The sequence below is a fragment of the Palaemon carinicauda genome, chromosome 24 (genome assembly GCF_036898095.1).
Source record: "Palaemon carinicauda isolate YSFRI2023 chromosome 24, ASM3689809v2, whole genome shotgun sequence".
Classification (NCBI taxonomy): domain Eukaryota; kingdom Metazoa; phylum Arthropoda; class Malacostraca; order Decapoda; family Palaemonidae; genus Palaemon; species Palaemon carinicauda.
This window is the reverse complement of record NC_090748.1, coordinates 97,704,487-97,728,775: the sequence shown is the minus strand read 5'-3', so window position 1 is coordinate 97,728,775 and position 24,289 is coordinate 97,704,487. Positions and strand designations below refer to the sequence as shown.

The window sequence follows — 24,289 nt, the reverse complement described above, 5'->3', positions numbered from 1 at the left end:
AAAATCAGAGCAGTTAAAATAGCATCCTCTCTTAACTATTTCTTGATAGATAATCACAATATTTTCTCTATTTCCTCTTTTTAATCTATCCTTACAATTTTTATGTATAATAACAGGAATAAATGTTAATAACAAAGAAAGCAAAATTTAAGTTTGCCACTAAATTCCAAGTCATCCTAAATTTATAATTAACGATTTTGTACGTTGCAAATCTCAAGTATATTAGAGTACAGCACTGAACAGTTTAACTACATATATATAAAATAATCCCACATCAAAATTATATCCAAATCAGCATTATATGAAAACTAGATTTACTAATGATAAAATGAAGTTAATTTGAAATATTAAATAGTCGTCGTCGTCGGCGCCCACTCGTGTCCGAGTATTGGGTTCCGTCGTTAGCCATCAGCTTAACCAAGTATGTTTTACCTCGGCTGAGTTTTGGACCACCAAGAGCATCTCAAAGAGTTAATAGAGTAGTAGAGTAGGTAGCTTACACTAAAGTTATTTTCTGCACTGCAAGTATTGGATTAGATAAATAATACCACATCACAATCTATGAATCAGTAAAGAAATGCCAAAATACTATAAAAACAGACATGCACCAAACATCTAACCTTAACAACTGTATTATTTTTTCTCGAAGACTCAAGTTATCTTCATTCAACTGCTTTGTTTCTTCTTCATTTGTACCCAGCTTTGACTGGGTTTCCAAAAGAGCAAGTTTTGCATTCTTTAGCGCTACTTCTGCCTGTAAAAATGGAGCTCAGTCTCATTAACTTTTACATAAACTATAACAAATCTTAAAGTAAATTTATCTTTTTCCTAGCAATACAACCCTGATTCCATTAAGATGGGGAATGCCTTCACAGAGTTGGAACAACCTTTTAAATCGTTAACGACAGGTGTGAGCACGGCGATTAGCTGAGCTCGCCCGCCTGTCAAAGACACTTCACTTTTGACCCTCAAGCCAGGACTGAGAGTTGTTGAGGTGGGAATTTGAATTTAAAGGACGAAGGCATGTATAAAAGGGAGAAATACAAAAATCATTTTGAAATTTACTGTTTGTTCCTATGCGTATAAAAACTTTTGTCCTTTAAAATATGGACACTCACTTCATGATAAGTAAGAAGCTCCCCTAAAAACCAAGTGGTTGGTTCTTTTTCATCCCTGGAAATGGCAGTCTCCTTGGTCTCGTTACAGGAGTGCAGGCGACTCCAGCAACCTCTTATCAACCTATCATAGGGATGAGGAGGCTCATAGGGCCTCAGCAGTGCTTGCAATGAAGGAATCTTTCTCCCCTCAAGAGGAAAAGCAGCTGTGAATGAATATATGAAGTAGGATGGCCGATGAACAGGTATTCATTCTAATATCCTCCCCATGTAAAAGGAGTATTGAATTGGAGAGAACTACTTCTTACAAATACAGTCTAATAAAATTTGTATTCAGAAATGTAGCTTATCGGCATCAATGTCGGATTCAGCATGTAATGGAATGAAAACTTTATCCACAAGTAAGGGATAAGAAAGAAGAAGCAGAAGAGACAGTCATACTCTTCCTTCGGACTTATATCGAACACATTCCCGCAGTCAAGATGTATCCTGTTCCGTGAGAGAGCTGTAATGGCTACCTAACTATATAGCTGACACAACAGGGCCAAAACATAAAGTTTGGACAAAATTGTAGGTATATTCCCTTAAGAAAGATGATGCTTGTTGGCATATCCAAACTTCAAACCTATCAGACTGCAAATTTTTCAGTCTAAGTGGGATATAATAACCAATTTTGTGAGCTCTACTTCAGGCTGATACCTGCACTCCCTCAAAGGTCGAAGAGTATGCTTCAAAAATTTTTTCGAAGTTAAAAAAAGAGACCATTTTGCAACATATCTTTCGTAGTTATGCCAGTGCTAAGGAAGGGACGCTGACACTCTGGTAAGAGATCCTGTGTCAAGATGACTCCTTAAAGTCATCATTGCACAGCCGACAGCCAAGGGACTGTGGTTGAAGGGTTTCAGACCCATGCTTAGGAAAGAGGTCAACAGTGTTTCCCCACCTTGGTCATCAAGAAGATTATTATGTTCTCCTTCTGTCTCTGCCTTGATTGTTGATAGGGAAGCATCCGGGGCCTTGAGAGGTGGTATTGGCAAGAGCCATACTTGCGACTAAGCCTGGCATTCTTGGCTACTTCAAGTGCTTAGAAGAGGTGATTGAACCAGAATTTAAAAAAACGGAAGGAGAACAAATTCCCTCTTCCAGTTACCTACTTCCTCCTCAGGATTTGCAAGTAGTCGCTATGAAATAATAGATCCGAGTGACCATCAATGATGTTCCCCCAAAAGAAATAGACAGGCCACTCTGACAAGAGCAACAAAACTGGGGGACACTGTCTTAAGGGAAGCGGCAAGCACATTCAATGGCAATTATAACACATGCAGGGGCTTGTGTGACAGGTACAGTACACAGGGAGGGAGGGTGGCACAGTCACAATCACAGGCACTGAGGAGTGAATGGCATAGGGATGACAAACATGGGAATAGAACCAAGGCTAAACAAGGGGGTGGGCACCAGGACATATACACAGGTTTACCAACCCTTGGGCCTATGCTCTACACTTCAGCACTCTACTCAGCAGGAGTGGAGTCCTTATTGGCCCATCAATTATATTAGAGGGTCACTGACATTGGGATCACTTCTGAATCACTGGTTTCACCACTGTTATCAAGGGCCTACCTGCAAGATCCAAGGAAAGCCAAGCCTCTCTCAGGTCATTTGCTAGTGGTAATCTTCTCATACTCCATAAATAAGAAAGCCAGGGGCGTACAACTGGAATATTTATCTACGGCGAACTTGATGAGGCGCACAAAATGCTTAACAATCTCTTCAGTGACCCATGGGCTTACTAAGAATGACACTGGAATATTCAGCCTTTTCGTTCCTCTATGCAAATGCCCGCCTACATGAGGCAATGATATGCACTTAGTGAATAGAGATCACTTTAACAATTATGACCCTAAATATTGATAAGATATATTCCCGGTTTATTATGAACCGAAGAAGGAAGAAGTGTAATTGAAAAGATATTTTGCCGGTTTATCATGAACCGAAGAAGTGTCCAACATACACTTGCAATCCTACTTCGTTTCATTATTATACATGATGCCAATATGAACATTCAAACTAGTAATTAAAGGAAAAGATTAAACAGCCTTTGACAGAAAGCAGCTGTACGTCCATACTCATTGCAGTAAGAGACAAAGGTATACGTCCAAACTCATTGCAGTCAGGGACAAAGGTATACGTCCATACTCATTGCAGTCAGGGACAAAGGTATACGTCCATACTCATTGCAGTCAGGGACAAAGGTATACGTCCATACTCATTGCAGTCAGGGACAAAGGTATACGTCCAAACTCATTGCAGTCAGGGACAAAGGTATACGTCCATACTCATTGCAGTCAGAGACAAAGGTAAAGTCTTTGGCAAGCAGGGATAATGGCCCACACTCACCAACTGTTATTAAGTACCTTGTTTAAGGTTTCAATGGCCCTCCAGCTCTGCTCAAGAAATTTCCTATTTTAAAGGATGTAAGATTTATATATGCATAGGAACAAACAGTAATATACACAATTTATATAGTATCTCATATAGAGTATCCAGGAAAAATTTAATTTGACTCCTGTTAAACTGCATGGTCAAGATGTACTAGATGGTAAAATATAAGCAAATTTAATTTTTGTACTGAACTTTCCATGGATACATAATGTAAATAATTTTGAGTAGTTAATCTCCCCCAAATTCAAATTATCTACATTACTTTACATAGATAAATAAAATTCTAACAATTTCTTCTCATAAACAACCAAAACTGTCTTAAAACATTTCACTGACCATGCATTGTCTAATACAGTGACCAAAAGTACCTAAGAATAGGAAAATAGGATGTCTTTTTGCAAGAGAACAAAATTTGTTGGTGAGTATGTATTCTACTTTACCTCCTGCAAGTGTTTACTGAGTCCGGTACATTCCCGGTCACGATCTACCAAAATTCTGTTGAGCTTTTCCACCTGAGTTGCCAGTTGTTCTTTTTCGTTATGCAACATCTCCTTCTGTGATGCTGCTTGTAACTGAAGTTGCATTATCGAAGCTTTATGGTCTGCAATTTGGGACATAGCAGCTTCTAGGGCTTCAGATTTTTCTTCCCCAGCCTAAAAGCATATCATTATATGAAATAGAACTACAGGTACTCTTTGCTATAGCTTCAATAGCAATGTAAAATAAACAATGCAGTATACACCTCAGAAATAAAATTTTCATGTACATAAAATACCAAGATTATTTTTTCCATGAACTATTTTTATTGGTTGTTTGAGTACAATAAACATCAATCATAAGGAGACAGAGAATTGTTTACAAAGAATTCAAGCAGAGAAGATACCCAACTGACCTTCTGAGCGGCATCGCGTTCCATGGTATGGGATGAAACCTGGAAGCGGAGGTCAGTAATTTGTTGCTGTAGGGCAAGAAACTCCTCCTTCAATTCTTTGTACTCACGATTGAGCTGATCATGGAGATCTCTGAACTCGGTAGCCTGTGAAGTTCAAGACAATTTCTTATATTTTTCTTTATATGCCTTATACCTCAAACTCTCAAGAATACTGTACACTAAAACCTAACTAACATCGAGCCACTTTTGATAGCAAGATTTCTTTTACTAGATTATTTTTGAAAATATGTAAATCTATGGAAATCTTTAAATACTAAAATTATAGTTTACTGAAATACACATTTAAAAGGTTGAAAAATTCTTGAAAGTATACTGTATAAAAATAGATTGAAATGTTACAGAAAATAAAAAGTTTAGTCCAGCCATAAAACACTGGTCTTTTATCTGTACATCTAAATAATCCATATATTTCACACTCAGAATACAATGATACATCGTCATATACAAAATTCTCACTCGCATGTAAACCTTTTCGAGAGCTGTACTACATTAAACTGCTGAGAATTAAACATTACAAGTACTATACATTGTTTATTACTGTAATATTTACATGATACAGTCCCCTATGATACTAATAATAGTAATAATAGTAAAACAGAACTGAAAAAATTGCAATATAGTTTATTACCAACTCCTCTAAACTATTCTCCGCTCATGTCAAGTAAACTGTATAATGATATTATCCATGAAAAATTGAAAGAGGCTCTAAGCCATACTATACTGTATATGATTACCGTAAATAATATTTGCTAATATAAAATGTAGGATAAAACCATTGCACTGTACTATGTGATCGGTAATATGAAAAGATTCTGATATGCTCAATCTATACAGGTACAGCAAAAATATGTATACAACTTGTTTCTGATGATGGATTGTAATTCAATACACACAGTTTCCACCATAAGTAGTTTGTCTTTAGTTTTGACGTTATAATAAATTTCTTTATCGGGTAGCGTTCCACCAAACAATGGTCAGCAGAAATATTAAAATTATGATAAATTGGTAATAGGAAAGTTATATATAAATTTCAACTTAAAGAACTTTGGAGGTTTTGTATAACCACTTCCTGAATGTAACTATATCCTAAATTACGCCAGTTAAAGGAATTGCAAATAAAAAATGAACTTAAGAATAACAAGGTCAATCAATCAAAACCTTACCTGGTTTTTAGACAGAGCTAATTGATCGAGGTTTTCTTTAACTGCCGTCTTACTAACCATCAGTTCCTTTTCCAGCTGGAAAATATATTATCATTATTATTACCACTTGCTAAGCTAAAACACTAGTTGGAAAAGCAGGATGCTATAAGCCCAGGGACTCCATCAGGGAATGTAGCCCCGTGACAAAAAGAAACAAGGGAAATTAAATATTTCCTATATAAACTATAAAAACTTTAACAAAACAAGAGGAAGAGAAATAAGATAGAATAGTGTGCCCGATTGTATTAGACATACTAAACTGCAAAAGAAAAAATCAAGCAATAAGCTAATCAATATTGAGTGACAAATCTGAAAAACGAAAATGGTATAGATACAGAAATCTATTTTCTAAATGTCAATAATTTTACTTCATGAAAAATAAGCAGGCAAAATAATAGCATCAATAAGGACAAAAAATATATGATGACTATAAATAAAATTTTCTTGATCTGTATAAGCAACCCTTTTATTAATACAATACTTTAATATCATATTTGTTTATATCACCTTATGTTCCACTCATATACTGCGAAATCAGTTCTGTTCACACGGGGAATTTTCGCTTATTTGGCACAAGATATTTTGCGCGAATTTAAGCCCCCACCTTTATAAAAGTAACATCCGAAAAATGGACATACTATTTTGCCTCTCACTTATTACGATTTAACTGAATAATCAACTTCATTGGCCATCACAGATAATAATGCTTTTATTTACTAATTTAGTATTATTCCTTTCAAACGTGTGTATGTAATAATTTACTTTGTCATCCGTGTATTGAAACTGTGCAGGACTAATGATATTAAAACGTAGCATATATATCACTAATTAAAACATCTTATTATTTTGTTTTATTGGCAATCAGTAAAAGATAACATGCAAGACAATGATTAATATGTTTACATGTACTAATAAACGATAAGTATGCACCTTCGTGACAAATCACATCAGCACGTGTATGACATTATTATTACTGTCCCGCTTTTGAAAAAGATCTGACGTCTTTTTTTGGTTACATTTCCACGTGAGTTCAACCACATTACTATAACAGTGGACATGTCAGTTTGTTATTACCAAACACACCGCTCTTAAAGACATATAAACATAATAGTGGATGATTATGCACACACTTCGTTTAAAGCTTTGGTTAGGGGGAAAATACTATGGCTGAAATTGAAAATATGCGAATTTACGACGGCATGAACATAGAATTTTCAACGTTTGCACGAACTTTCATGCGAGAGAAATTAAATGATACCACAGTAGCTTTTGACCATCATTATTAAAAGAAAATCCTTTAAAGATGAGAAAGCTGTACAGTATTATCCACAGAACCTTTTCAGCTGTGTCCAACGTGAATACAAGTTTGTATCAAGAGAGAACTCTTCAAGATGTCCTCTTTTATTTCTCATTTATTTTTTGTACCAAAAAGAGTTAAGAAAACTGGAATAAGACAGAAGTAAAAGAGTTACGCTCGTACGTTGAAAGAGACCAAACGAAAAAATGGCTGGGAATCTAAGGGACACTGCAAAATGAGTTTTTCTCTAAATAATTCGAGGGCAGGGGCAGAATGACATTACAAAATAAACTAGACAGGCACTCAGTAGAGCGCAGACCTGTCATGGCAGCTTATTTCTCGACCTTGCCCTTTGACCTTAACATGTATTAAATGGCGTGGATTTTCATGCACACATATATGAACCAAGTTTGAGGTTTCTGTGACAATGACGTCAAAACTTATGGCTGAATGTGTGAAGGGACATTTTGTTTGAGAGTGACCTTGACCTTCTCAAATTTAATCATCAGCTTTTTACATAACATTTAATCTCTGTAAGTTTCATGACTCTACGATTAAAATTGTGGCCAGGAAGCTGTTCACAAACAAACTCACACACAAACAGGGGCAAAAACATAGCTTCCTTCCAACTTAGTAGGTGGAGGTACATATTCCTAAAAATTTCTTATTAAAGAAAAAAAAAAATGTAATAATGCATAAAAAATACCACGTAAACATTGAATGCCATAATTTTACGAAACAGAATACAAAGAGAAATTAGCAATACTGTACCTGTTTAACCCTTTCATTGGCAATCACCAGGAGGTTACCCCTCTCCTCAAACTTCTCCCTGATACTTCTCAAGTCTTCTTCAAGCACTTCATATTCTTTTTCTTTTTGGCTGAGGGAAGCAACCTTTTGATTATATATTTCCTCAGCCTCGTGTATCTGAAATGAACCATAGAAGGTGTACAAAGGAGTCATTATACATGAAAAAAGGAACATTTCCAAGAATCAAAATAAAGCTAATTCTGGATAATATTGATTTTAGCCTAACCAAATACCAAAGTTTTGTAAAGGCAGTGTCTGATTCTATAGAAACGTTAAAATATTATCCCTGCGCACACCTTTAAACAGTTTTCCAGCATACCAAAAAAATTTAAATTGCGAGGAATATTATGGTACAAGGAATATCTTTTAAGTACTAATAAAATTGCTAAGGATGAACAGATATTTTGTTTACGCTAGAGACAAAAAATACAACTCATTTGTTTTCATAAATTCATTACATCTTTCTTACTTGAAGTGATTTTGTTTGGCACAGGCAAAATCTATTGTAATAGTCAAGTGTATATAAGGAAATTACAAAAATTCCTTCTTAATCAATCTAAATTTGTATTCTTAAAGTGTTCTGTAGTCTCATGTGACAAAAAAAGCCGGAGTACTTATATTAATCAAATCATGTGATAGCACAAAATCTAAAACATGGCTTAGAAGTGTATACACAAAAAAATTCAAACTTAAATATCCGTTTAAAAAACATTAGGTTAAAAACTTCAATTGTAATCACTACTTAAAAGTTATCTATAAAAATCTAGAGTTCAAGTACATAAAATACTACTGTATTATATTAGTAACACAATGAACTACTGCACTTTTGAACAGAAATTTCTATATACAAATATCATATGATTATGCCAATAAGGATATGATATAAATAAGTGATAAAATAATTATAATGATGATAAAAATTCCCAAGTACTGTAGTTACTTTTCAAATTAAAGTGGAAACAAACTCAACGAGCATGCAATGGAAAACACTTCAAATTATAGTAAGCATAAGATTTGTCAGAAACTAACTCAAGCTGTAGTAATCATGAAAACATGAGATTCCACTGTATTCTTATTGGATAAAGTACAGTACTAGAATTAAAAGCATTTATAGACCAATATTTTTCTCACTCAATGGGATATAACTAAAACTACCGAGAAAGGATAAGAAAACTTCCATTTCCTCTCTTATCTTGAGAACTAGCAGACAACAAAACAGACAACTAAAAGATTCCGACTACTTGCACACCCCAGTCATCAAAAAAATGAAAAAAGGCAAAAAATAAGACCTGAGTCAAGATGACAATAATCTACAAGTATAAATCATTGTTGTCAAACACCTCTGTCGTAAGTGACAGGTTCTTGATATAAGCAAAATATATTTTGAATAACACTACTAAACACAAAAAAACAGATTTAACTACAAACTAAATAATCACTCTTTTAAAATATATTGGCCTTTCTAGTCACCTTTCATTCCTAGTTCAATAAATGTAGAAGACTCCTTTCAGAATTTTCATTCATAGAATGCTATGCATTGAAAAGTTCTTTTAATCATTGAAAAATATGCAGGTAAGGAATAATAGCAACAATAACAAAACACTAGTTATCTAACATATAAGCATTAACAACAAGTTGGCTAAGCAGTCACAGTAATTGGGTCTGAACACTTGCAGGAACCGCAATCTTAGCTGAATGAAGACTAGTACCGTTAACTGTCATTAAAAACTGTGTAATGTGCTTGTAAGTACTGTCAACAATGCAATCACAAACAAGAAAAAACTTGGTATGATGTTATTAGCTAATACTAAGTACAGTAATACCACGCTTTACGTCGGTTCAACATGTCAGTTCAGACTTTACATAGATGATCCTGATGTACCGTAACAAATATAAAGATAAATAACCCATTACGTTGATTTTTACGACCTTACGTCTGTTTCTAGATCGTAAAATAATGATTAATTAGATCCTCAACTTACATAATCAATGAGTTCCAAGAAACTGTTTTTTAAGTTAAACTATTTGCAAGTCAAATTTTGGCCTCAGATAGGCCTAACCACCCAACTCTCGTGCATACGATTTCCAGTTACAAAAGTCAACGGAGTCGAGTTTCATATGAAATAAATATCAGGTTACTACCAATGTTGTTTTGCTTACTGCATTAAATGATATAATATTGTTCTATTAAAGTATTTCTTTATCTTATTATAGTATACGAACTTTAAAACATAATATCCGAGATTTATGATTTCAGTTGAATTTGTGTTTGTATTCCCAGATATTGTTAATATTTTAGAAATATTTTATTTGAATTGTTCATTACTTCTTACATCGTTTATCTTTTTCCTTATTTCCTTTCCTCAGTGGGCTATTTTTCCCTGTTGGAGCCATTGGACTTATACAATCTTGTTTTTCCAACTAGGGTTGTAGTTCAGCTAGTAATAATAATAATAATAATAATAATAATAATAATAATAATAATAATAATAATAATAATAATAAGAAAGAGGAATGTTTGCAAGTTGAGGACATTCCACTGAACTGTCCTTCACGTGGAAAATTATCAATGTATGTATCTAATGAACATAGTCACTTTACATGGCGAAAATCTGACCTACCCGGTATATAAAAAATCACCTCATATCGGTCTCTCGGAACCAATTACCGACTTAAGGTGGGGTATTACTGTACTTGGAACACACACAACTATTGTTAAATATAACTTTTACATAAATATAAAATTCTAAGATATGAAGAGATTCTCTTTAAGCATAAATATCAAATGATACTACTTCGGAATAAAGTACTGTACTGTACAGTATTTTAGTTGCATGGAAAAATTTTCACAATCATTCAGAACAATATTATGTACTCTATACATGAAATGCAGTTTGCTAAATTTATAAAATAATATTTCCTAAAACTTTTTATAAAAAACATAGCCATAGCAGGATAACAAAATGTAATCCTTTGAACTCAAGATATAGATTTGAATTTAATATCATCCATTATCCTGTGTTGTTCAGAAGATACAAAAATATCAGATAGCTTTATTAAACAGACACAGTATTTCATGAAGTAGAACGGTGCCTCTTGCATATAAAATAAAAATCCTGCAACCAAAAAGTACTCTTAAAGATAATCCATAGTTTGGAAATAAAGTTTGAACCATCACTTTGATTCAACTACATTTTTTTTCAAATAAACCTTTCCATGCTTAAATCAAAGCATTACCAAAACAAAAACTTCATATCTGCATTTTAGTGTGTTAATGTAATGATGCAACCGTATGGACAAAACATCTATAACACTCATGAGTTCAAAATGCTTTACCTTCCCATTTCGTTCTAGCTTGAGTTCATCGACACATTTGCCAAGATGTTCTAGTTTCTGCTCTAGCTGTTGCCTTATCATTCGCTCTGTCTCGATATTTGCTGTCAGATGAGCTTCTGAGTGTAGCTTTTCCTCCTGCAGTAACTGACATCGCTCTTCCAACTTCTGATTATCTCTGCGAAGAATTTCAATCTTCCTTGGTAAAAAGTTGATCAGTCCTCTACACAAATCATCCTCGACTTCAGCTACTTGCTCTTGTCCCTCTGGGCAATTACTGGGATTATCTTCTACGCTGATTCCCCCAAGGTTAGTCGTCGAGGCTTCTTCTTCAGAAAGAATACCAGCGACTCCAGATGCAGAGCCGGTGTCAGCCTCACTGACATATGCTGTGTCGTAACTCTCCGGTTCTGGGCTCATGACTTCTGTTTCGAATGGAACAAAGGGCTCTTCATCATCTTCCTCCTCATCCTCATCATCATCATAATCATCATCTTCATACTCATCTTCATCTTCACTGGAGCCATAATGTTGATGAAGTGCTGTTAACCTAGAGGCTAATGTTAAAGACCTTGAAGTTGATGCCATGAGTTTCTGATACAAATGACTGCACTGCTCTTCTAAGTCTTGTAGACGAGATGCATGCATGTCTTCGCCTTCCATTGCCGCTACCAAAGATGTTGACGTTTCATCATCAGCTTCAATAACACCATACTCAATGGCCATATCAAGAAGAAGGTCAACTGGAGGTTCAAAATCATTCGATGTGTTCTTATCACGGTCCAAAGCAACTGCTCCCTCATCTTGATCCCCATTTTCACCACCATTTTCCGCGACGCGCCTACGTTCGTTAAGTTCTTCTCTGATATTATTCCACTCTTCTTCACTCTTTGAGTTCATTTGCCGTATCTTATGCCACTGTTCTCTCGAGTTTTCGAGTTCTTCTCTAAGACGATGAAGCAACTCTCGTTTTCCCTTCAATTCATAACGTAAAATGGACTCATGTGTGTGAAGTTGAGCATGTTGCTCTTTAGCATCTGATACAAGCATCCAAGTTGTGTGCAGGGCATCTGAAACACTTATCAGTCGATCTTCCTGGGTGGCTACACGTCTCTGCAGCTCCACATTTAGAACATTGAGTCTTTCAATCTCTGTTACAAGAGACTTCTTTTCCAAGATAAGCTCTTTTAATTTAATATAGGTTTTACTCAAACTATTAGCCATCTCCTTGAAGTCTTCCCCAGTTGGTAAATTACTGTTGACATTGTTAGGGACTTCAGGTGGGTTAACCACATTAACTTTTGTCTTTTCTGTTAATTCAATATCTTCAAATAATTTAGTTAAAGCACTAAGCTGCTTGGACATCTTCTGATTATCAGTGAAATAAGTGTCTAATTGATCTTTCAATCCATGGATGATAATTTCTTGATCATCAATAACAGTTTCATATTCCCTAACGCGTTTCCTAAGTTCCGTGCACATTTTCTCCGCCAAGTCTAATTTTCCATTTAAGAAAGAGATTTCTGCTAAAAGTTTTGGAACATCCTTCATTCTCCTGACCCAGAAGGAATATTCGTTTTGAAAATCAGATCCCTCAGATGGTTTTACCTTCAAGAATTTCAATAATTCTGCCTCATGAGAAGAGTCTTCAAAACGGTTACCATCACTTTCACTCTCACTGAGGCGTGTTTTGCGCTCAAACCAATTGGCACTCACCTTGTGAATATTTGTCCTCATTGTAGTCTTCTCCTTTTCTGCAGTACGACACTGTTCCTAGAAAATAGAAGAAGAAATTTATCATACATGGTATACCACACGAACAAAATGAAAAAGCTAGATCCAAATTATTTTTAACCTCAAATCCAATACCCATGATTCAAATTTTTGTACCCATGAAATTTTCCCAGATAATTTAGTTTGTCTTAAAACATAAGACTAAGAACTGATGTCAGCCAGAAGTACTGTCAATGTTAACCCTTTTACTCCCAAAGGACGTACTGGTACGTTTCACAAAACTCATCCCTTTACCCCCATGGACGGGTCGGCACGTCCTTGCAAAAAAATGCCATAAAATTTTTTTTTTCATATTTTTGATAATTTTTTGAAAAAAATGCAGGCATTTTCCAAGAGAATGAGACCAACCTGACCTCTCTATGACAAAAATTAAGGCTGTTAGAGCAATTTAAAATAAATATACTGCAAAATGTGCTGGGGAAAAAATAACCCCTTGGGGGTTAAGGGTTGGAAATTTCCAAAGAGCCTGGGGGTTAAAGGGTTAAGACATATCCAAGTCTCAAGTAGCCATAAACCCATTTATTTAAGGGGCTACTACAAAATTAACCCTTTGAGACCCAATCTCTCTAAATAATTTGCTGTTCAAGCACCAGACACTTTTTGGGGACATATTACTTAACTAAGTTAAAAACTATTAAAGATAGCACTTACTGTACTATTCTAATCATATAGCTGAATAGATTTACTTTCCATTGAAATATAACTATATATTTCACAAAATTTTAGTAAATAAAAAGAAAAAGAAGAAAACTGGTAATAACCATACTAGAAATACATCCAATGGCACTTAAAGGGTTAACATTTCCTGTAAAACCTACAGATAAGACATTCACATTCATACAGCTGTCATGTTCACCTACTCAACCAGTATCGCCAACAGACCTAAGTCTACAAGTCCACTGAAACAGGGGGCTTCTTGTACATTTCTGCATAAACAGAAGTTAGAAAGTGTGTTTGCTTTGGTCAGGCAGGGTGCACCAATTTATGGTACTCAGTTTTTGGCCAGCCATTACCACAAGCTTTCAAAAAACATCGCTCATTGAGCAGCATAATCTCAAAGGTAAATCATTAGATTCGAAGGGTATCAGAAGACTACAGTGTGATGGCTTTCATAACCGCAGATTTTCGTCAGTGATGATAGGTTTTAAAACCACTATCCACTAGGCAAAAAAAAATCTTTGTTTGGATGCAGACACAGTAGATGTCCATCACGCAAACAAGATTCAGAGGTTTTCGTTAGAAGCTTGAGTTTCTCCGGAGATTGAAACGACCTCCAAAGATGTGGCAAGCCATGATGGACCACATGATCTCCCTGTAGAAGCCAAGCTACTCCATTATTTGCAGTTTAGGCTCTCATTTCTTTAGATAAGGTCGAACAAGTCATAACTAAGTATAACACCCAGAAGATACCCTTTCAAGAGGACATTCAGATACTATTTGGTGGCAGGATTCTCAGAAACTAGGTGTAGGAGTACTGCATAGTATAGTATACTTGTTTCTCCCTTCCATAATAGGTTGAAACAAGGAGTAAGGAAGCTATTTGCTACTTATAATCAACAAGGACAGAATGTTGTACTTGTAGCTAAAGACCTTTATTCATCATGCAAGAGGTAAGATACTCTGAATCATGACCAACAATACTGTGCAATCATGGAGGCACCTAAATACCAGAATGGCATGCCATCAGGAAGTCTGTTACTTGGGAATGACAATTACACATGGCTATTGTTATAGTAATCAAAAGTTGGTAGTATGAAGATGAAAAATGGAAAAGGCATAGGACTACATGGAATAAACCTGCTTTATAAAGCAAGCTCTAGGAGAGCCAATCATAACCAAGGTTACAAGAATCCAGTGAAAGAAACCCTGACAAAGGAAGAGACAGAACTGAAAATAGGTGAAGAGCCTCTCAATGATAATGTACAAGGGAAGAGCAGATGAAAATCATACAGGGATAAAACTCATTAAGTATGCCATAAAACAATGGATAACATGCTAGAGGAGAGGGTGAGACAAAAGGTTGAAATTATGGATTGTCATTTTGGATTCATGCCAAAAGTCAACAGTAGTCTTTCTAATGACATTAATAACAAGAAAGGTAATGAGCAAAAAGAAATAGCTTATACCATATGCTTGTGGATTTCATGAAGGCATTAGACAAGGTACCGAGACAGATGGGTATTGGAAAATATAAGGAAACGGAAAGACTCCTTTACACTAGTGATCTTATACTGTATTACCCTAATACTAAGATATGGAGTGAAGTCAATGACAAATATACCAGAAGAATTTTAGAAAGATCAGACTCAAGAAATGGTGGCAAAAATACTTGAAAAGTAAATAAAAGGGACGAAGAAGAGAGGATTGAAAACACTAAATAATTATGATAACGGGAAAAGTTGCAATTAAGAAAGTGGTTGTGTGGCTTTCATAAAAAAGTAGAGGGTGAATGGAACAGATGATGTCAAACATGCTCAGGATTACAAAATATTTCTGGAGTATTTGATGGCCAAAAGGGGAAGAAAGGGAAGTTGATAACCATGTTGCAAAGTTGGTCATAAAGCAGAGCATTTCTGTTCACTTGGGGAACTGAAATGTGAAACAGGAGTCAAGAGGAGAAAAAAAAGTAGCCGTAGAACAGATGACATGGCGAGAGATAGCTTGACTCCCGGTACAGGTGGTAATAAACCTGTAATACTTTAGGCAGCAGAAAGATACATATTTACTCATAGAATGATAAGATTCACACCCAAGGTATGGTGTAAAAGCCATATCAAAAATTACAAATGGTGGAGATGTCGTTGTTCACAGGCCAAAAGAGAGACTGAAATCTTAAAGACAAATCATAGATGGTTTGGGAACAGTTGGACAGAAAGAAGTAAATATTGGAAGTACCGGGATTAAGACCTCTAAGATGGCCCAGGAAATCGTGATTGGAACTTGGGAAGAAAGAGCACAGGAGAGTGGAGAATACAAAAAACTAAATTTGCATCTTCCCCTGATTAGGGGAAACTGACATAAAATTTTGATAATAATAATAAAGATGAAAAAATTATAATAAATAACATTTAGTACAGTATAATCAACACAGCCATAAAAATCTACATCAGCTTGCAATAGCATGATTTGCCTTGGTTTATAAGTTGACTAATTATCCATGTCAGGTGAAAATAACTCTAATTGTTCTTCACCTGATCATAATATACATATAGTACTAATGAAAAAAAAAAAAGAATGAAAGACATACCCAGCCAAAAATACGCAAAGTGCTCATTTTTATAAATGTTATGAAGCTTTTTTTTAAAATAATTTACATAGCACCTAAATAGAGTAAATATCTTAACAGCTATTCAACACGAGCACACACACTAGACAATTGCAACAGGCTTCTAAACATACTATCAAGAAATACAATTCCCCATATAAGCCATATAAGACATAGAGAATACACTACGGACAATAAAGAAATAAATACATAAAGAGAAACAGAATAATAAAAAACCAATGTAGACATAAATAAACAGTTGTTGGGCAAAGTCAAAATGAAGTGTGTTATGGATGCTGTTAATGTATTGAACTCCTAAGTTTAAGATTGTCTCCTGTGTTATCTTAATGCGCCATATCTTCTGAGTTACTTACTATTTCTTTCCTCTCTCTCTCCACACACAGGCATCCTGATCTGTTGGAGCTTACAAAGTAATAATAATAATATGTAGACGGGTTTCTGGTTAGTTTCCAATTAATGTGTGAAAAGAGATAACCCATACTATGGCTACAAGCCTCGACTCTATATTCCTTTAGTTTGAAGGCAAACTCTTCATCTACTTGTGTCATATTTGAGTGCAAGAAGAAAAAGCTAAAGTTGCATGAAAGAAAAAGAAGAGAAAAAGTTAATTCCTTTTCATATTTTGCCTTCCTTTCCAGACATACCTTTATAATTCTGCCTCCAGCAGAGGTAGAAATCAAGGAGATAGTCCTAATCTGCAATTTTCAAGCTCTTTTACAATGTTGATCGACAAAAATCTAAAGAAAAAAGTAAATCTCTCAAAGAGAGCATATTTAATATGTCATTCTTTTACAATTTTGACCGAATTGGTAATGGAGATTGTGGATACTTTATGGGACTGTAAAAAAGTGTGTGGATCCTTTATGGGACTGTAAAGGAAAGTGTGGATCCTGTATGGGACTGTAAAGGAGAGTGTGGATCCTTTATGGGACTGTAAAGGAGAGTGTGGATCCTTTATGGGACTAAAAAGGAGTGTGTGAATCCTTTATGGGACTGTAAAGGAGAGTGTGGATCCTTTATGGGACTGTAAAGGAGTGTGTGGATCCTGTATGGGACTGTAAAGGAGAGTGTGGATCCTTTATGGGACTGTAAAGGAGTGTGTGGATCCTTTATGGGACAGTAAAGGAGACAGTGGATTCTTTATGGGACTGTAAAGGAGTGTGTGGATACTTTGTGGGACTGTAAAGGAGATTGTGGATCCTTTATGAAACTGTAAAGGAGATTGTGGATCCTTTATGGGACTGTAAAGGAGACAGTGGATACTTTATGGGACTCTAAAATTTTGTGGATACTTTATGGGACTGTAATGGAGATTGTGGATCCTTTATGAAACTGTAAAGGAGATTGTGGATCCTTTATGGGACTGTAAAGGAGACAGTGGATTCTTTATGGGACTCTAAAATTTTGTGGATACTTTATGGGACTGTAATGGAGATTGTGGATCCTTTATGGAACTGTAAAATAGAGTGTGGATCCTGTATGGGATTGTAAAGGAGTGTGTGGATCCTTTATGGGACTGTAGATTAGTGTGTGGATCCTTTATGGAACTGTAAAGGAGACAGTGGATTCTTTATGGGACTGTAAAGGAGATTGTGGATCCTTTATGGGACTGTAAAGGAAATTGTGGATCCTTTATGGGACTGTAAAGGAGATTGTGGATACTTTATGGGACTGTAATGGAGATTGTGGATCCTGTATGGGACTGTAAAGGAGTGTGGATCCTGTATGGGACTGTAAAGGAGTGTGGATCCTTTATGGGACTGTAAAGGAGATTGTGGATACTTTGTGGGACTGTAAAGGAAATTGTGGATACTTTGTGGGACTGTAAAGGAGATTGTGGATCCTTTGTGGGACTGTAAAGGAGATTGTGGATCCTTTATGGGACTGTAAAGGAGACTGTGGATGCTTTATATGACTGTAAATGAGATTGTGGATCCTTTATGGGACTGTAAAGATTGTGGATCCTTTATGACTGAAAACGAGATTGTGGAACCTTTAGAGACTGTGGATCCTTCATGGAACTGTAAAGGAGATTGTGGATACTTTACGGGACTGTAAAGGACACTGAGGTTCCATTATGGGACTGTAAATGAGACTATGGATCCTTTATGGGACTGTAAAGGGGATTGTTGATTCTTAATGGGACCGTAAAGGAGATTGTGGATCCTTTAGGGGACTGTAAAAGAGATTGCAGATCCTTCATAGGATTGTTAAGGAGATTGTGAATACATTAATTGTGGATCCTTTATGAGACTGTAAAGGAGATCGTGGATACTTTAAAGGAGATTGTGGATCCTATTCAGGACTGTAAAGGAGATTGTGGATCCTTTGTGGGACTGTAAAGGAAGTAAGGACAATTAAAAGTGATAATGGATTTGCACTGAACTTTCATGTTTTCTTGAAACAAATCAATGAAATTTTACTTATATGTAATCATTCAAAAATCAAACTAACACAACATAAATTTGATGTGTCAAACTACCATTTCAGCTTGCTTGACCTCTTCTACCCAGCACCTTGAAAGGAAAAAGCCTGAAATAAGTGTATCTTTGGTTTCTAAACACATCAAATATAACGTACATCAACAAAGCCAGTCAGTTTAACAAAAACAAACAGTGCTTAGGATAAACAAATTATGGTACACTAGCAATCTGATAAATAAAACACCTCTTGATGGAATGTAATAAATAGTACATTTTTCTTACCTGTAAATCTTCATACATCTTCTCAAGATTTTCTAGCTTCTGACGATAATATTCAACACTCTCTGTACTTTCTGCTTTACTGCTGAGCTTTGAAGGTTGCGGCACATCCACATCCATGCACTCGTCCAATTCTACGTCATTTGAAACAGTACAAACATCTGATGGCACTTCAACTACTACACTACTAGAACATGTCTTTAACTTTGATTCTAAAGTACTTATTTGGCACTTATAATCACTTTCTTTTCTCTCAAAGTCTTCTACTTGTCCCTCTAAAATCTTAATCTGATCTTCTAGTCTCTGGTGCAAATGCTGCATTTCAGTACATCTGTTTTGACTAAGTACAAGCTCCTCCGTTGCGTGAGCGCACTTGCTACAAGCAATGGGTGACTCTGGTGATACTAAATTCTCATTTCCAGAGGTAGAATCTTCAGATATTTTTGGCATTTCTTGTTGTGCCTGCGAGTATAATAAAAAACAAATTAAAATCCTTGCAAAGTTATCTGCGAGTATAATAAAACAAATTAAAATCCTTGCAAAGTTATCTAACATCATATGTACCCTTACTTTATGTTCCTTATCTCTAATGATGATGAAGGGCTTGATACCCGTTTTCACTTAATTGTAAATTAGTAATCTGAGGAAACAAAAGGAAAATCCATGTATGGAGCATTGGCTTGTGTGGTAACACAGACACCAATTATTTTCAAACACAAGGCTACTGTTTCATCGTAAGCCCAATCAAACTTTCAGGAGAGAATGGTCAAACTTTCACTGCTGCATAACTAATGAAACGCCCTTGGCAAACAATATACTTTCAAGAAAACATAAGAAATATGCTGGTTTGTCTCAGGAAACAAACTTACCATTAGACAGAAAATAATAATATTGAACTGTCTTTTGTCAAATCACTGCATGTGACACTGCAATTATAAAAATATTAATCCGGTTTTTATAGTGCTGTTTAACCGAATTCCTTTTGCTAAATGTTTAAGTACATATTTCAAAACTTTTACCAACAGCCTGAATGTCCTCGAATGACCGCTAGAGTTATTGGGTCCTTTTGACTGCCAAAATAATACTACATTAGATCCTTCTCTGGTTACTGCTCATTTTTCCTTTGCCTACACATAGACTGAATAGTCTAGCCTATTCTTTACACATGCTTCTCTTTCCTTATACACTTGACAACAGTAGGATAACCAAAGAATTTTTCACCACTCAACTGCACTGTAATTGTCCAGAGGATACTTCCCACTTGGTAAGGTTAGAAGAGACTTTTTAGCTATGGTAAGCAACTCTTCTAGGAGAAGGACACTTCTCAAACAATCCATTGTTCTCTAGTCTTGGGTAATGCCATAGCCTTTGTACCATGGTCCTCCACTGTCTTGGGTTAGAGTGCTCTTGCTTGAAGGTTCACTCGGATACACTATCTTTTTTTTTTTTTTTATTTCCTTTCCTCACTGGACTATTCCCCTATTGAAGCCCTGCTTTTCCAACTAGGGGTGTAGCTCAGCAAGTAATAACGATAAGTGTCAATTGTATTTTTCCCTTCTGCTTCTTTCTATTTCTGGCATGAAATCTGACATTTCAATTGTCATAGAATCTAATAAGAGGGAAACTATTGTAAAAAGATAACCTGCAAGCCTGGTAATTCAGTGTTTATCATTACAAATTTGCAGGAAGAAGGCTATAGTTGGCAATAAAACATTTCTCTGAGGAAAAGCACGAATGATATAATTTGAGTATAATGTGCAATGATAAGAATCTGGGAGGTTGTTAGAAATTAAATAAAGTTTTTATCATTTACCCCTGAGACACGTTTGAGAGAATTCTCACGCGTTCACACAGCTCAGACATGTGACCTAATAGAGTTGGTTACTAATTTCCTAATTCACTAATTGTTAGGGAGGAGGAGAGCATGTGTAAACACTTATTTCAAGGTATTTTTTTTTTTTGCTTTTCTTTTCAAGGCAACCAAATATAGATTTTTATAGATTTATACAGTACACTGGAGATAAGACTACACATTTGAGATTGGGTATGTCAGGAACCAATACGGGCTTGTTTTGACCTTGTACCAACATGTAGCTTTAAAAGATTACTGTATATGATTTACTAGCATCTATTTAGGTTAGGTTAGGTTACCTGCATATTTAAAAAAAAAATGTGAATACAAATCAGAGTAACAGCTGATGGTCTCTCGACAAAAATTAAGAGGAGAACAAGTTTAAAAAACAAATATACATTTTGCTCACCTGATCTAACTTTAATTGCAAAGAGACACAAGAGGCTCTAAGCGTAGCATTATCATCCTCCAAGTGCGCAAGTCTCTCGTGTAGCTCCGAGACCTCATCGTGACTCATCTTCAGACCAGTTTCTGAAGAGGAGTGTGAAGGACTCACAGGGCTTGTCAGACTACCAGGACTGGACGGACAATCGTGTGTAGGCTCATCCTCGCCCACAGGCGCCATATTGGAATGGACGGGTGGGGACTGATATTGTAAAGCTTCACTTAACTGAAAAAAAAAAAAAATGGAAAATTACTCTTCACCTTTCTATATACAAGTAAACATGTAAATCCAACAACCTTTAGACATTGCAGTTTCATCAAGAGAGGAAAAAAAATTACATCATATCTGAAACTACATAAAAGTGGCCATCTTGCTGTTGCCATGTATGGATACGATAGGTTTAAAATCTTGATCGAACCTTTGTGTCTGGCATAATTGCACTACACTTTTACAACTGCACCCACAAGTACAGACATTGCACAGTGATAAAAATTCTATTAAAAAAAATCTAATATATATATATATATATATATATATATATATATATATATATATATATATATATATATATATATATATATATATATACATATATACATATATGTATGTATGTATGTATGTATGTATGTATGTATATATATATATATATATATATATATATATATATATATATATATATATATATATATATATATATATATATATATATATATATATATATATATATTTATATATTTTTTACTATAACTAGCCTAACTGCAACCCTAATGGAAAAGCAAAATACCACAGGCTCAAGGACTCCCAATATGGAAAGTGGCCCATGACAGAAAGGAAATAAAGAAGTAATGAATAAATTATAAATAGGTATTAAAAAATATTAAGATCAGTAACAACATTACATAAATGTTATACATGAACTAAGAAATAAAACTTCTGTCCTTCTGTTAAACAGAAAAGTGTTTGTAATAAGTTTGAACTACTGAAGTTCCTCCGATTCAACTAACATATAAGTAAGTTCATTCAACAAATTGGTCACAGTTGAAATAGTATTGAGCCTTATGATGGAGAAGACTAGACTGTTATAAACATCTTGTATACCTAGAATTACATTCTGGAGGGTGCAGTCTGAGGTATGAAAATACAGTAAATATATGATACTTTAACTTCTAGCCAAATACATGAACTATATATTTTTCCCGCTTGCTATCTTGCGTTTTAAGCATTTCTGACCATGATCATTGGGGGAGCAAACCAACCATTCTTGAATTTTTGGACCCCCTTATATAAAGACAATTATGGGGGACCCCAGTGGGAAACCAAGTTTTTTTTTGGGGTGGGGAAATACAAAATCAAGTGATGTGCAGCAATAATAACGGTCAGAAATGTAAAATAAACACTAGATAACCAGTTGGAAAAAACTATGGCACATGTAAGAGGCTGAAAATTAAAGTACTATATCATAATTATCTAGAATTCACTTCACGTTCTTCTAATGGTTTTTGCTCCGCCATGCGCTCGCCTCGCTCGTGGAAAAAGAAAAACTGCAAGCTCTGTATTTATTGGCAAGCGGTAATATTGAGCTGCGCTCGCAATCCACGTGGCTCATTATTTCAGGGTTATTTTTTACTTTCACGTGGGTAACAATAGCTATACACTGAACGGAGAGTATTTCCGTCCTAATTACAGTAATTGCCGACATAGATGTAATTACACTAAATTTCGAAATAGGATTATATTTCCCTTAAGTTCCCTCTTGGACACGTCTTTATTATTATTATTACTAGCTAAGCTACAACCCTAGTTGGAAAAGCAGGATGCTATAAGCCCAGAGGCTCCAACAGGGAAAATAGCCCAGTGAAAAAAGTAAAATAGAATATTTTAAGAAGAGTAACAACATTAAAATAAATATCTACATAAACTATAAAAACTTTAACAAAATAAGAGGAAGAGAAATAAGATAGAATAGTGTGCTCGAGTGTAGCCTACCCTCAAGCAGAGATTTAATAGTGGTTTAACTCAAACTGAAGGGAAGGGTGGAAAAAAAAATGGCTATTGTAGAACTTCATCCGGGATCTTGTGCATAAATATTTGGAAGTTCCTAATTGGTTAAATAAGGTAGGTAACAATTACGTCAAACAAAAAACAGAAAAGCTGGCCAAAGCGAATGCAAGAAACGCCTGCGCAGTTACCGCAGTACCGAGTGTCATTTTCGAAGAGAACAGACCTTTTTCTGTAGAAAAAAGTAGTTTTTCCCCTCGGTTACATTACCCTGTAATACAGTACAATAATACCCCAATTTCTTACAGCAAATTCCAATTTCACTAGTAGTTAAAGTATCATATATTTACTCCATTTTCGTTATGGGGAAAACATTTCCTGTCTGAAATACGATATTGAAGATTTACGATTTACGAAATACTATATCTTAGCGTTACCTTACCACGAGTTGAGCTGGTAAGGAAGCAAACACAGGGCTGAGATTTGGTCTTAGGTAATAGGTAAGGTTAGGTTAGGAGTTCATGTGTTCGTTTCCCTTTTGATATATACCTTTAGTCATAACTTTTGACACTTTACAACCGGTCCTTCATGACTAACTACAGGGGACCACACCCTTACTTATCGATATTTAAAATACATTGCGTTGTTTATATGAATAAACAGGAGTAAAGGATATTATTACTTACCGTGGATTACCTTGTTCAGTTCTCATATTTTTTTGCTTTGGCCACTATCAATATAACCACCTTTACCCAACTTATAGGCATGTTATGCATAAAGTTTAACAAATAGCCACTAAAATGACGTATAGTTCGATAGCTATACATTTGACGGGGATATGGGAGGTTCAAGAAGGAAGGAAATTACAGTTTAAAATTCACGAAACTTAGCGTCGATTAAGTTTCCATTTCTGGCAGTGTTGCCAGATGGGAGTCTAAAAATCCCCAAAAACTCGTGATAAAAAATCCACAAAACCAAAAAAAAATCCCCATTTCCACAAATATAATTTCTTATAATCCTGTAGGCTTCACTAATATAGAAATTAATTCCTATACTTCATG

General features: G+C 35.3%; 1 protein-coding gene across 8 annotated transcripts in view; it reads right to left on the bottom strand.

Annotated features, from left to right (window-relative positions):
- LOC137618227 (FYVE and coiled-coil domain-containing protein 1) overlaps positions 1 to 24,289 on the bottom strand; it is a 220,024-nt gene that overhangs the window by 8,540 nt on the left and 187,195 nt on the right. For 6 of the 8 annotated variants that reach the window (XM_068348357.1, XM_068348361.1, XM_068348356.1 and 3 more), the window contains 9 exons: positions 21,195 to 21,455; positions 18,937 to 19,395; positions 16,876 to 16,926; positions 11,155 to 12,924; positions 7,780 to 7,935; positions 5,673 to 5,747; positions 4,450 to 4,593; positions 3,998 to 4,210; positions 621 to 754 (listed from right to left, as the gene is read on the bottom strand). In XM_068348357.1, the coding sequence (XP_068204458.1) occupies positions 621 to 754; positions 3,998 to 4,210; positions 4,450 to 4,593; positions 5,673 to 5,747; positions 7,780 to 7,935; positions 11,155 to 12,924; positions 16,876 to 16,926; positions 18,937 to 19,395; positions 21,195 to 21,455 (3,263 nt within the window). Of the gene's footprint in view, positions 1 to 620; positions 755 to 3,997; positions 4,211 to 4,449; positions 4,594 to 5,672; positions 5,748 to 7,779; positions 7,936 to 11,154; positions 12,925 to 16,875; positions 16,927 to 18,936; positions 19,396 to 21,194; positions 21,456 to 23,914; positions 24,102 to 24,289 lie in introns of those variants that run through there. The other 2 variants (XM_068348364.1, XM_068348358.1) reach the window with 2 other exon arrangements.